The following is a 15,223-nucleotide window of genomic DNA, read 5'->3' as shown; positions in this document are numbered from 1 at the left end:
TGGGGTGACTCCTTTTCCCCCCTCCCTTCCCCGGGCTGCAGGGGCTCTGCCTGGGGCGTCCCGGGCTTCCTCCTGCACTGGACACCTTTTTTTTGGCCAGTCCTTCCCAGGGTGGTTAAACTGCTAGGAAATAGGCGATTACGATAGTGAGTCTCAAAAACTGGCAAGAAACCGTTTTTGCCTTTCGGAGCCCTTAGTTATAAAGTAACAAAAATAAAATAGACTTAGACTTTCATGGAGAAAAGTGATTAGTGTGTTCTGGCTCTGCCTCAAGATGTTGGGCAGTATCTGCTTACACACGTGTGCTCTGGGGTGTGCCAGCGTTTAAAGCATTCACAGATACAGAGGTATGTCTTAACAGAGCTGTTTTATAAAAAACGCTGAGCACAAATTCCTGCCTTTTTTCTTTTTTTTTTTTTTGTGTGTGTGTGTATGTGAAATGGGCGCGTTAAGCTTCCTAACAGGATAGTTGAAAGGAAACTATAAATCCAAATTAAGCTTGTGATAGATTAGCTCCAAGTCACGTGTTGGTAGTATCTCTGTACTTCCAAAGTGCTATCACAAAAGTAAATTCTGTTTCTGAAGCTGCGTGTGAATAAGTTTACAATTCTGTGTGCACATTTATAATGGAAATCCATTCTTCATCAAAATTTGTGGCAGCAATACACCTTTTAAGACTTCTAGGGGCAGGTGTTTTATTTTGAGCATTATAGTTTCTAGAAAGTATCCCTTTGTTTTAGTCTACTCTTATTTTTTAATGAACTTGTTACACACTTGTTGGGATTTTTTTTATCCCTCCCTCCCACCCCCCCCAAATCTGTCCATAAGAATGTGGAAATAGCAAGGACTGCTGTTATAAGACTACTGTGTATGTTAAAGTCATCATGTAAAACAGAGTAGTATTTCAATTACATTGGGACTGGTCAGTCTGCTTAAATAACTTTGCTAATGTACATATGATATGGGGGCCAAATGGAATATCTAATGGAGCTTTTCAGGTATATGCTGAGGCTGTGTCTGTTGGAAAGGCTGATTTCTGTTTCAGCTATCGAAAGGTTACTTTAGTGGAAAGCAGCAGTGCTCTGTGCAGAGATGTAGTTAGCACCTGTTCGGGAACTCAAAGGACAATTTTGATTTAGATTTGGCTCAGTGTGGAGCACTAAAGAAGTTGGTGTTAATAATAGTGTGATATTGCTTCAGAGTACAGTTTTAAAATCCAAATATTACACAAGCTGAACATAAAGTATAGAACTTCAGTAAAGGTGCTGTAATACTGGTGAGTTGGTATAGAATTGTTTCACTTTCACAGAAGTACACATTTTGGAGTGCTGTAACATCTTGATGATTCCTGGTGAACACCACTGTTTCTGTAATTGTAAGAAGGGATAATGTGTAGATTTGCCTTTGTGTGTGGTTTTAATAGATACAGCAAAGCCCGTCTGTGTCCCTTTGAAGCTACACAGCAACTCCTGAAAAATGGACCTTTCTGCAGCGGGACCATGGGAACACTGATACAGTATCACTGCTGCTTTTGTAAATAAAAGAAATTGTCTTCACCTTTTACTTCAGAACATTGAACTTCAAAGGTCCTTTCCTTTCAGGCTACACATAATTGTGTACTTATGTGTATATAGCAATGTAACTATATTTCTGTAAAGGGTGTAGGTGGTCCAGCTTTTTACCAATTCCATTTACTTGTAGAGATCTGCACTTTTACTCTAGGTAGTTAGTTACTTTTTTTTGATGGACCAACATAATACTTCATTGTTGATGACTAACTGTGCAAGTTTGGAGAGTGAGGAAGAAGCTGATTCAATTTCATTAGGGGGAGTTCTATTTTGGAGCCATATTTTAAAAATAAGGTTTTTTTGGAGGTGGGGGTCAGGATAGTTTTACATTGACAAAACAGTAAATTATCAAGTTGTTGTTTTCCCAGAAAAGTTCAAAAGGCTCAAAATTAGATTGAGAATCAATTGTGTAATTAGTTGTAACCTGTTGACAGAAAAGTCTCCTATTTCATTCTGCATTATATGTATACATGCTTGCTTGATCAGATTCTGCTGTTACATGGACTGAAGATCTGCTTCTGTTTAAAACAGACCCAAAAGCAGAACCATAGATACTTCATGCCACAAGATGTTGCAGAATAGTTACATTGTATATGTTTATCTTTTTGGTAATTTTATCCTGAAAAGACTAATGAATGCCATCCTTCAGGAGTAGGGATAGGTGGGTAGGAAGGTTGATGTTCCTTCTGTGAAGGTGCAAGCTAATTTGGTAGGCCTTAGCTTCTGTTTCCAGTCTTAAAAGTATAGATGAAGTAGTATTAATGTTTGCATAGCTAATAAAAAAAAATCTTGATAGTGGAACAGAGGAAGTGAAAAGTTTTGCTTCAGCTTCATTCCTACAAAGTGCATGGTCCAAACGAACAATTGTAGTGGCTCACTAGTGATCTTTTTAAGATACTTCAGTTGAAAAAGTAATACTGCCAAGAAAACAACAGCTCTCACAGACTACTCAGGATGATTTGGTCTGTGTAAATTTACTACTGCTTTCTAGAGATTTCAGTGTTTTCATTTGTGTGAATTTGTGTATAAATGGTAATATGTAGATTAGGAACCTAGTTTTAAATAAATAGTAATGTCAGAAGGCTGTGAGACTAAAGCTCCTGGAACTAAGCAGGCCTCGTGTGTTGCTCTCAGCTTTTGAAGTGTAGGGCTGTGACTTCACAAGAACAAATGGCTGCACGGGCTGCCATCATTACTTATATAATATTTCAAATTAAATACTGCATCAGAAATATCTTTTATGTGCCCTGTGTATCTTTTAGAAATGCTTTTCTAGTGTTATCACAAGCTTTCTCTATAACTAATTCAGTTTTTAGCTTCTTTGGAAGCTATTACTTTAGGCTGTTCTTGCATGAAAAGCAAGAGTTAAACTGAGCAAGTATGTATTCAGTGCTACTTAGAGGCCTGTGCCTAAAGCATAAGACAGATGCTGTGTAACCAATGTGGTTACAGGAGTTCAGAATCAAAAGAGGGGGAAAATAGTGTAACTTTTCTGTTGTTGGTAGAGATTAGCTTGAGGACCAGAACAGTCGAGTGCCTTTGACTGTGTTGCTGTTTGTGGGAAGGAGTGCTGACAGTCATGGGAAGGGAGGAAGCAGAAGTAGCATGTGCAGTGCTGCCCAGACGAGATAGAGCCTGAAGTTTCTCAGACACTCTTTTCTAACGAGCTGAAGTGAGAGTTGAAAGTCAGGATTGTACATTAAGAATGCCAACCTGCTCCAGCAGATGGAACTTTATTCTCACCGAGGAACTTATCAATACAGTTCTTCTATTAGTATGTCTTGACAACTGTTTCAATTTCCTGTTCTTTCTCGTAGTGTTTGTAATGTAATTGGCCATATGTGTTGGGGTGCATTGTTAGTTGTAGATACATATGTAGTAGTTTACAAGTAAAACTGGTACAACCTAATGCTGTAGATCATATATGGAATATACAATCCATATGGAATTAATTATACTAATTTTAGCATTTTGTTGGCTTCCATATGCAACATATAATACTGTGACCCAGTGTGGTCATGGAACTCTTGTTTTATTCTGGATGTTCCTTCAGCTGCTGTGTAGGAAACAAGGTTTCTCCATTGTCCTCAATCCCGCCTTCATGGCTATAATTTACCTATAAGAAGTAAAATCACAATCCATCCTTTATGTGTATCATTGCACTTCTGGTTTTTGTTCTGAATTCTGTTCAGTGTTTTTTCTCTTGCTGGCTGATTGTGTATTTGAAAGTTGATTATCAAGAGTTCATGTGTACTTAAGTAGGGGCTTGAGTGTTTAGGGCTGTGATGCTGACCAAGCTGGGATTTGACCAAATGATGAAGTGACAGCACAGGAGTGTCAGGTCAACAAGAAAAGCTCAGGCATCTCCATTAGAACTAAGGTTGAATTTCACAGTGACTGTCAACCCTGAACAAGTCTAAATTTTAATGTAGGGATGTTTTCTATTTTTGTACTAAGAAATAGTGCCTGTGAGGAAGCTTCTGGGTGTTGAAATACGATTTCAACAACAAACTCCTTGGAGTATTCCCTTGCCTTCTGATGGGTACTAGCTAGCAGTTTTTCCAAGAGCTCTAGGCAGAGTGTTGCAGGGACGACACCACTGAGGATTTCTTGTGCAGTCACACATTTTAATGGGTTGGAGGATACACTGGGGTAGTTACACAGTATTCTGTACCAGTTGGCCTTTACTGCCAGAGATTTCTTTCTGGACACATGGTGGTGCACACAGATGTGAAGTCCAAACAGATCACTTCACTGGCAGCAGTGATCAGTTTGCTGTCCCTTTTAAGCCTCAACTGATTGAAAGCAACACATTAGAATTTTGGTCATTTGGAGCCCTGTGGGGACCCAATCCAGTCAGAATACTTACTCTGGGCCAGTTGGGATCCTTATACAATTCAGCTGCACACATCATCTTTTGCCACCATTTTGAAGACAACTGTTCATAACTGTAGCTTGACCTGGTCACTGATTATCCAGCTACTAGCTTTCTAATGCCTCTATTGCTGAAGGGCTTTCAAATCCATATCATCCAGTTTCCACAGGAATGATGTAAGGTTCACTTTAAATAGTATGACAACTGTCCCTTCAGGTGGAGATCAGCCTCTGTTTGGGGTGATACTTTTGGCAGCAAAGAACTGCAGATTAGCTTGAAGAACAGAACAAGTCACTTGTTGCAGCACTTGCTGACTGTGCCTGGGTTTGGTTTAATACTGAACATGTGAAACTGGTGACTGGAAGATGGAATCACCATGGTACCTGGAGAGTGCCACTAAGTTAGTTTTAGTGGCTCTTTTGTAAGTGAAGTGGCTCAAATGCTACTGGATGCCTGTTCTTAAGCATCTGCATTGATGTCTTTGTGTCAGAAACATTTCCAATCAAATGTCAGTGTAACAGCTCATAAGGTGTTTCTTAGAAGAAAAATACTTAATTTGAGTGTAATGCTGATCGAAAGAACTTTAATTGCTGCTTCCAGTTGTGTCTTGGTGATACACTTCATCAGGGTCTAGAAAATCTCACATTTCTGAAGTGAGAGGAAGGGTTTATTTATGCCTTTGAGTAAGGTAGTGCTTGGTAATGAGCTCATAGGGGTTGTGTATGGTTGCTGTCCTTTCGGTGAGATGTAGTCGATGAGGGATTAGCAGATGACGGAAGGATTATCTAAACCATTGCCTATGAGTTAAAAGTGAAGGACTTTTAAAAAAAGTGAAGGACTGATCATAGCAGTTAAAGTCCAGGAAAAGTAGTTCTAGAGATGTATTTAATTTTTAGCATTTGTTGGTATTGAGATTTTTTGTAACAATTCATATAACTTTCTTTTTAATCTTTTTTTCCTCAAAGTACTCTCTGTATTTCTGTTGTTTGCTTTTGTCTTCCATAGGCTTAGAACAATTTTTCTGACAGACTGCATTGAAATATTTCATGAAGTAATTAAAAATGTTATCTGTATTTTAGAGCATCACACTCTTACCACACTGCTTCACAGTTCTATGTTACATTTGTGAATGATGTGAGCCACATGGTGCCTGCTTACAGCACTGTCTGTAATAAGAGGCAGGACCCAGATGCCATGAGAGAACTTAGTTCTTTTTGGCTTTAGTAACTAGTTTAGAGACTGTTAGTTTGTCCTGAGAATGATGGCCTTGTCAGAACTTACAAAACTTCTTTCCAAACTGCAGATACTCAAAAATAATTTGTTTAGGATACTTGTTTGTTTTTTTTTTTCATTCTTAATGAAACTCAGAATGAAAGCTTTAATTTAAAAAAACCCAAAAACTAGCACTACTGATCAGTGGCAACTTTTGCAGAGCTACCCTTCCAACTCAAGCAGAATTCAGGCTCTGCCATACTCTGCTGCAGCAACACCAACACTTATTTGGAGCTATTAAGATTTTTAAATTATCAACAGTTTGGGAAGTCTACATCAGGGGAGTCTGGGGGAGAGAAAGAAAGAATGATTAGCAGGACTAGGAGTACTGTTAGTCAGATGTTGTTAGCTAATTCTCTTTCCATTTATCTTGCTGGGTTGAATGCTGAAGCCTTCCTGTTCATGAATATATATATGTGTGTGTGTGAGTGTGAGACAACTGAAAGATTTTTTTTATTTAATTTGCATTTGTGTGTAAGTTAAGTGTATTGCAATTTAAAATCACAAATTACAAACCAAGCATACTGCAGGTTGAAAAAAAACCCCAAACAACAAACTATATTTTGGAGGTAACAGAGCTTCAAAAAGTTGTGGGTTTTAGGAGTGAAGATGTAGTGTTGTAACTAGGTTTGGAATTCGAGTTTTTGAGGGTAGGCCAACTTAGTGGTTTCCTCCTGTTTTGACACATGATGAATTCTTGCTGAGGAAGTGGTCAAAATTGCACATTCGGCTTGACTTTGAGATGAAAAAAGATAATTTAATAGTTAAAGGAGTGGGTGGTGCTAAATGGCAAACGTGAATATGGAACACTGAAGTTTCACGGGGAGATGAAGAATGAAAGAGGTGAGAACAAGCAAGTTAGAGTAAGCAGTGATGCCTCTGAAAGCTACCTTGTTTTGTATTGAATAGTACTGACTGCTGCAAATCAGGTTGGGCTATTACTGTCAGAAATACTAAAGAAAAAATACTGATAAATAACTAGATACCAGTATGTTTCTCATGACTAGTCCACATGTCAGCAATTTGGAAGAGTGAGAAGCTCTTTCCTCCTTAACTGACTAATCACATAAAACTGCTGGGTTAGATATATTTGGGGTTTAATTTTTGTGACTTTGAAACAATTTACTAATTAGTAAATCATAGCAATTGAAACTATTACTCTGCAGAAATTGAAATGAGCTCACCTAGTAGCAGGAAGATAATTATTTCTAAGCTGACAAATATCAGAAATGTGTCTAAAAAATTAAAATCTGAAATGCTTTTGATTTCGAATGTTTTTAAATCTAACAAATATTTAACCTAATACCTCTAGTTGTGAGAGTATGAAGAAGGTTTGTTTGGGGTACCAGATGAAACTCATCTAGGTGAGCGTCATTGCTGTGTGAAGTCCAATTTCATATTGTTGCAATGTTTGGAGGAGTATTTCTATTATTAAGGAGCAATTCTGATTGCACTCTGTGGACAGATTCTAGATCCATACTCAGTAATAACTTGTTATTGCCCAGGGAATAAACTCAGCACTCCTTAGACCTCTAACTGACCCAGTGGTCATGGAGGAAATAATGAACATTTGTAACTTCAGCATAGATTTGAATATCTAGATAGTTTTTTACATGGTAACTATGTCAAAACAGAGACTTTTATTTCTCATTCAGTAACTCTAAACAAGAAATAAGCAAACTGTTCTAAAAATAGATGATTGGGGTCTTTCACTAAATACAGAGTTACTGTGAAAACAGATCTACTGGTTAAATCCCTGTATTTCATGGGAAGGACAGAAGCATCAGATTATTTCAAAGCTGTTAATACAATAAGGTCGGTTTTATATATTCCAGGTAATTAGGGAGAAAATATGTGAAAAATAAAACTTGTTATTGTGGCAAAGCAGAGTCTGATGCTATAGATCACAAGTTATGATGTCAAAAAAAGTGATAATGAACAATAGCAGCAGTTGAACCCTCTGCTTTTTCTATCAGACAGAATTTGATGTTGATCACTTACAACATAACAGCATTTATGTTTCAAGATTGAAAATGTTTTGTCACAGAACGAAGACAGGAACAATTAATTTTTTTTCTTATAATTGCAGGTTTTTTAAACTAACATTTCTGACAATTTCTATTAATTTTTTTTGCTTGCCAAATTAAATGTGCTTTTAAAGCCACTATGCTTACTATTAGAAAAATAGTACATTATTCACCCTGCCAACTGACAGTCTTCAGGCAAACTTCTCTTCTGTTTGAGTTATATAAACTGAAAAATGTGGGGAAATATTAATAGAAATGGGCACTGAACTATGAATAGTGTAACATTTTCAGTTTTTGTCAATCATATTTAGGCTTGATCGTCTCTTTATTTTACTGGACACCGGTACAACACCAGTAACAAGAAAAGCAGCTGCACAGCAACTCGGGGAAGTAGTGAAACTGCATCCTCATGAACTGAATAATCTCTTATCTAAAGTAAGCATCTTTTTTTTTTCCCTAGTATTTAATGGTGAGAATAAAAGTAGTTTAAAGGAGAGTGAGTTCTGTGAGAAGAAGAAAAAGCATGGTAGTCTTGTGTTCTCCAAAAGTAGGAGACTGAAGAAAACTAGGGGTCTGCTTCTGTTAAACCTGCTGTTTTATCAACTTTTGAAATTATTACAAAGTGAGGTTTCACTTTGCATTCTGTAATGATACAATTCTGTATATCTGTAATCTGTAAATTCAGATTTTCCTCTATAAAAGAAAGCTCTTCTGCCTTAAAAGATTTCTGCTCTTGCCTTTACAGATTATTACTTGTGTGATAAAGCATTAAAAATATAGAAGGCTACATGTCTTTGAAAGGGCTGGAAAGTGGAAAGAGATTTCCATTAGTTTGAGACTTCAATCTGGCCCAATCCAGTAAAATCACTAAAAATAGTCTGTATCTGACTGCTGGATAAGGCTCAGTGATCTCAGTTCTGTTCTTATTGAACAGGTGCTCTCACCACAATTGATGGTATCAGAGTGGCCAAGTAACTGAGAATATCAGACTACTTTCAGAGAAAGAAATAGTTTTTCCAGATTTGTGACATAGTGATAAATCAGTTTGGAAGAGTGTATATTGCTTCAAGTGACCCATGTTGTCTCTCTTCTTGGGTTAAATGACTTCAAAGTTTTAAGGTCTGTTAATCTCTTTTGAACGTTTCCTTTTAGAAAACAATAAAACAAATTAAAAGCAGAAAATATATCGAGCCTTGTTCACTAGCTGGAGGAAATCAAGCTTGAGTTTCACTGATGGGAGTAAATATATTTTAAATTCTTAATGTCTGGCTCTGCCAGGAGTTCTACCAGGAAATGAGCACTATAGAGAAGGCTGCTGGCATTTCTTGGTTTGTTTTCCTGTCCTTTGTTGTTGTTGTTTTGACTGCTGTTTTAATCCATAGCATTAAAAGTAAGTGTGTTTTAATAGAGTGTAACAGCTGATGGATTTTATGGAAGTACATTTTAAGCAAATATCTGTTTACCTGTTAATCTCTCCTTAAAGGTGTTAGTGTATTTAAGAAGTACGAACTGGGATACTCGTATTGCAGCTGGCCAGGCTGTTGAAGCAATAGTGAAAAATGTACCTGAGTGGAATCCAACTCCAAGATCAAAACAAGGTGCTCCTTAAACTAATTATGTATAACTCATTGTTTATCTTATGCAAACTGACTGCAATATGAGACTTTTCAATGGAACTGTATCATTCTGGTTTTTTATGAGCATAGACTTTTATATGCATGTAAGTGGGACTGTTAGTAAACCTCTTTGGCTTTAGATGTTCACTTTCAGTTGTGCCTGACCTTCGTTTCTTCGAAGATTCCTGTACTTGTGCTCTGTGCCCTCATAAAGCTTTTATAAACAAAAGGAATAACTAGTAAAATGATGAAATGTTTAACCAATCAACTTTGTCACTATATTTTGCAGGAACTCTTTTCTTTGCTGTACCCTTGCTCAGAGCACCTTTCTGAGGGAGATGAAATGACAGCTTGCTCAGTCTTGTTCTGTTTGTACTCGCTTTGCATCTGAAATTGTCACGTTAGGGATGTTAGTTTCTTTTATTGTCAAGTTATGGACTTACTGTCAGTGATTTTGTCTAAACCTATTGGTACTGGCTGTGTTCACAGCTTTGTGGCACAGGTTCCAGAAATTCACTGACTGTTTAAATTAAAGACAGACAAACACACACATACCCCCAAAGCAACAACAACAGAACTCTTCTCTGTTTTGAGGTGATCTTGTATTTGTTTCATTTAGTGCCTCCTGGTTCCGCTGATACAGAATTTGACAAGCAGGTTCTGCATTTGCCTTAATCCACTGTCTTTGTGATTTTTGTAAAGCATCATATTTGCTCTCCTCCAACAACTTCTCTTCATATTGAAGAGTTACGGTCTCTTCAGTCTTGCCTCACCAGACAGCTGCTTTGTCTTTTAAATATCTTCATTTGTCTTTGTGCTGTTTCTTTCTTGTCTTCCTTGAAATGCACAGAACTGCACACAGTCTACCTACATCTCTAGAATGCTGATACTTACACACAGTGACAAAATTGTGTGCTTTGTCATGTCTTCAGTGTCCTTCCTGTTGATGCCCAGTACTTAGTTGGCTGTTCTGACTTTGACTCCTCAATGAACTGGTGAATACAGAAAACTGTCAGAAGTCCCTACAAAATTTGTATTGCATGTTAACTGCCAATTCAGAATTCACTGTTGTGTAGGCATGGTTTAGGTTATTCATTTTGCACCTTATCTAGTTCTTTGTCCATTAGTCTGTTTTGAGAGTTTTCCTTGGATTTCCTAATGCTGTTGTGACTTTGGGCTACCCAAGAGCTTATTGTCATCTCTGTGCTTGGAGAAGAGTTTGTAGTGAATTCTTTCCCATTGCTAAAGAGTGATAGAATTGGTTCTAAAACTGATCCCCAAAGGACTCCAAAGCTGACTTAGATCTTTAACCCCCTTTCAGTTTGTAAAAGGATGTTTTCCCCAGTTCTGTGCTAACTTGGTTCCTTTGATTTATTTTTCTTCTGTGAAACCTCGCCAAAAGCTTTTAAACGTCCACTGGATGCCCTCTATCTACTTGCTGGAGCTCTTTAAGGACATTGATAATCAAGTTAATAAAAGGTGTTTGAATTTTAGTTATAGAATTTAGTTATAGAAACGTAGAATAGTTTGGATTGGAAAGGATCTTAAAGATCATCTAGTTCCACTCCCTTTACCACAGACAGCGACTGTTGGTAGTAGTCAAACACATGTTTCACAGTGTCTGGTTGCATTTAGGTTCTTCAGCTTGCAACAATCACTTCTCTTTTTGTATATGTGTAATGAAGTGTAGGCGATGTTTATTTTGTGTGATATTTTGTGCACTTTGACTCCTGCTGTAAATGAACAAACTTTCATAAATGAGAGGAAACACAGCAAACTAAATGCTGTAATTCTTGTAGGCAACAACTGTATTTGTACTCTCAGTTGTAATTCAGGATGTGAGTGTGCTGGTTTAAGTGGGAATAGCCAAATCTATTTGGATACTAAGCTACATGTGACTAGGAGCCACAAAACATGCTAATGTTTGCATGTTGAGGAGAGGGAATATTTTGAAAGTGAATTCATAACCAGGAAATAAGAACTCCTCGTGAGGAACAAATATGTTCTGTATCAGTGTTGAACTGCACTGTACCTCAAGTTGGATTTGAGAAGAGCTCATAGTTGTCTTCAGCAGCCTTTGTTAGCTGACTTTTTCCCATACCTGTTAAGACTACTCTCCAGCTTCCCTACCAGGGATGCTTGGCTGTCAGGAATATGCTATAGGTGAGGTACTTGATAGAACTATGTGAGTCATATGCAGTTCAAACTGTAAATTGACTGTATGTGTACAGGGAAGGACTAGTGTTAATGTCAAAGATTTAAAAAAGCTAAACTTATCAAGGGAAAAACTTTTGAATTCTTTTTCTACTCAGTTAGGCACATCAAGTGACCTAAGACAAAGTCTGTCTCTGTGAAAAGCGAGCCTTTGCACTTCATGAATCAAAATGCTGTATGTCTCACTCTTTTGGAGGATAGAAATTATTTCTTGCTCTTGCTTAATCTTCTGCTAGAATTTTGAACAAAAATTCATCATATTGTCCTTAATATTTTTATTTTCTACCTAGAACCAGGCTCAGAAAGTCCTATGGAGGATTCCCCTTCAACAGATCGGTTGCGTTTTGACAGATTTGATATCTGTCGGTTGTTAAAACATGGTGCATCTCTTCTTGGATCTGCTGGTGCAGAATTTGAAGTCCAAGATGATAAATCAGGTATATCTTTATCTTTTACTTGCAGACAAGAGAACTTACTAATTTGCAAAAGTTTGTTGTGGCAGTTTTATGAGTCTAACCATCCATGGATTCTCAGAATGCTAGGAAATAACAAAAGAAAATATTCCCCAACATAAGTGGTTTGCATTACCTTTTTCAAGTTAAACAGGTTTTTTTTGGGGGGGTGTGTATTGTCTGTTTGTTTTCTCCCTTAACAGAATTATGATGTGTACAGGATGAAGAGAGTGGAAACCTGAAAGAGAGCAGAAAAAACAGTATTAAGGCTTCTTTATAGTTACTGTAAATTTCATTAAGAAGGGCAGGAATTATCACCACTTTTTCTTCATTTAAACAGTGTTCCAAAATAGAGAAGTAGAATGCAGCTTATTTAAAAGCTTAAAGGTTTCAAGTATAGAAAGATTGCATGAAAAATACTGTGACAAGACTGTTGAAGTTGGAAGGTCAAATACCAGTGCCTGTGTCATGTCTTTTGTTTCAAGTGACTTGTCTAATTTTTATGTAACTTTTTAGTTGAGACTTGGTTTATATCAGTGTAATGACATTGAATTATTTTAATCTAAGCTACTTCTTTGCTATTACTGTACTTCCCTACTCTAATTCCAGTTCAGTGATGCTGTAGATAAGGATCTGACTGCATAGCCCTGATTCCCTTGTTCTCTGTGTATTGAAGGGTTCTGTGCAGTGTACACTGAAGATCAGCAGCTCAGTGAGGAGCAGAACCTATGGCTGCTGAAACTTGAGCAGTGTCCTCTCTCTTAAGCCTGGCTGCTGATTTATTGCTTGCCATCTTTTTTGCTAGATTAATAAGGTGTTATACAAGGTTCCTCTCTTCTAATGAAACCCAATGCTTCAGTCCATAGAAATCTGATATTTATCTCAGTGTCATATGATTGCACATAAATAACTTTAGGAATGAAAATAAATAAAAATATAATATAACAAAAATAAGAAAATGAAACAAACTTTTAGTTGCTACTTTTTTTTAACTCGTGAGAAAATGCTTTCTCTTCTTTGTTTTGTAGCAGCTTCCCTTTTCAAGTAAGACGATATGAATGGATGTAAAGTAACTTAAATAATCTTTAGAATTAGCAGTCTGGCAATTTTTCCTAAGCTGATTTTATGAAAGGAAAAATATTTTGTAGAGAATGGAAGCTGTTTGTAATTGCCTGAATTTCAGGGACAATATTTTCTGCTTGAAAATGGATCAGTTTAAGTAGCAGTATAGTTAGAGTAGCAGGAAAGGTCTTTTGGGTATCAGCGTGATGTGTTTTAAGAGACTGTATTAGCCAAGTACAATTTAATTCTGTAAATTTTGGCTTATGTTGTATGCATTGAGCAAGTTTTCAGTAATGCATCTGTGTGGAAACCCAGCACATCTTTCTCATAAAAACTTCTTTCCAGGTGAAGTTGATCCTAAAGAGAGGATAGCACGCCAGAGGAAACTGCTGCAAAAGAAACTTGGCTTGGATATGGGCGCTGCGATTGGAATGAATACTGAGGATCTCTTCAATGATGAAGATCTGGACTATTCCCCTTCTTCAGTTTTACTAGTAAACAAACAACCTGTAGGTAAAACCTTGGGCTCTTTGACTGCAAGGAATAATACAGTGGGTTGAACTTCTGTGGTTATAATATTTGTATTTTAAATATGGTTGACATCCAATATGGTACGCTTTGCCCTTCTGAATTCTTATGTCCCATAGTTGCCTGTTAGTATTATTTGATGTCAAACTGCCTCTCAGAGTTTGAAATGGAGGGTTGGGGAAGTTGAGACCAGTGTGGGTTTGAGAATTTTTCAGGACCTTCATTGAAAGAATTGACAATGAATGACTTTTCTTTCAGACTCTTCAGGCTGCTGAGTTAATTGACTCAGAATTTCGAGCTGGTATGAGCAGTAGACAAAAGAATAAAGCCAAAAGAATGGCTAAGCTATTTGCAAAGCAAAGATCCAGAGATGCAGTGGAAGCTAATGAGAAGAGGTATAATAGTGAACTGGTTTGCTTTTATTTCAGTTAAGCTGGGATTGTGATTTATCTGTTGAGAAACTTCCTACAGTCTTTGCATCTTAATCTTTTATGTGCAAATTGGGCTGATGGTGAAAAGCTTGTGTGCAGTATTTGTTCCATATGCTTTAAGGAGCTTCAGAGGCATCTTGAAATAATGGGATGCTACAGTTGAAATTTGTGCTTTGTCCCTGTTATTAAATATGGCTTGAGAATAATGCATGAAAGTGGGGGTTTAAGAAGATGTATCTTTAACTTTGTTATTGTTCAACTTTCTGATGTATGCTGTGTTCCTCACTAGTTTATAGTGGCATATTATTGTATCTACTGTGTTTATAAGCAGTGAACAAAATTAGTGATCTTATTTAGGAATTGCTGTGTTTCTTGGAAAAATCTGAGAAGGATTGTCAGTTTGGGACAGCATTCTATCTCCTCACTGAATTTTTTTTTTCATGTAAACTTACCTATCTTGCATATTTCAGTGTTAAACCTCTCTGTTTTGTATTCTTGCCACACCTTATTGGATCTGAAGACTTCAATTGTAGAAGTAATTACTTCCCCTAAAGCATACTTCCAGTTAATAAATTTATATTTATTCCTTCTCAGCAATGATAGCACCGATGGGGAACCAGAAGAAAAGAGAAAAAAAGTTGCAAATGTTGTCATCAACCAGCCTGCTACAGACTCAAAAACATTGGTAGAAAATGTTCAAGAAGAGGTATGATGTATTGTTCTGCTGTTAGCAGGAATAACTATTCAGGTTTTTAGCAAAGTAATTTGAAGCCAAATTCCTTTATAGTCCCAAATCCTTTAGTCATTTTAGCATTAAGAGAAATGGAATGAAGAATGTCATTGCCAGCTTACTTTTGTAGATAATGAAGCAAGACAGCTTCAAACTCTGTTTACAGCACTGAGGAAGAAAACATATTTAATCCACTGGTAGCAGTTTGACCCAAATGAATGTGAGTAGGGTGGCTACAGGTGTCAGACCTGGGTATTAAACTGTAAAACTGTGCTAAACACTTAGATGGTAGGATTACAGTTAGCCACAAATAATTTGATCTAAATGTTCATGTACAGTTTATTTAATCTTTGCCTTACTTTAATTAGGCTTAATTTAGAATTAAGTTCTATCTTTAACAGTTGATGATGAAAAACCTGCATTTGCTTCAATAGACTAAAAAACTGAC

General features: G+C 37.0%; 1 protein-coding gene across 1 annotated transcript in view; it reads left to right on the top strand.

Moving 5' to 3' along the window:
* The window catches only part of BTAF1 (B-TFIID TATA-box binding protein associated factor 1), a 47,553-nt gene that overhangs the window by 7,900 nt on the left and 24,430 nt on the right, over positions 1-15,223 (top strand). Inside the window, exons 3-8 of the mRNA XM_018069194.3 lie at positions 8,054-8,177; positions 9,226-9,340; positions 11,863-12,009; positions 13,432-13,595; positions 13,873-14,009; positions 14,640-14,751. Coding sequence (XP_017924683.1) covers positions 8,054-8,177; positions 9,226-9,340; positions 11,863-12,009; positions 13,432-13,595; positions 13,873-14,009; positions 14,640-14,751 — 799 coding nt within the window. The remainder of the gene's footprint in view (positions 1-8,053; positions 8,178-9,225; positions 9,341-11,862; positions 12,010-13,431; positions 13,596-13,872; positions 14,010-14,639; positions 14,752-15,223) is intronic.

This window comes from Manacus vitellinus, unplaced genomic scaffold (assembly GCF_001715985.3).
Source record: "Manacus vitellinus isolate BGI_N305 unplaced genomic scaffold, ASM171598v3 scaffold_15_pilon, whole genome shotgun sequence".
NCBI lineage: Eukaryota > Metazoa > Chordata > Aves > Passeriformes > Pipridae > Manacus > Manacus vitellinus.
This window is presented reverse-complemented; position numbering and strand designations above follow the sequence as displayed.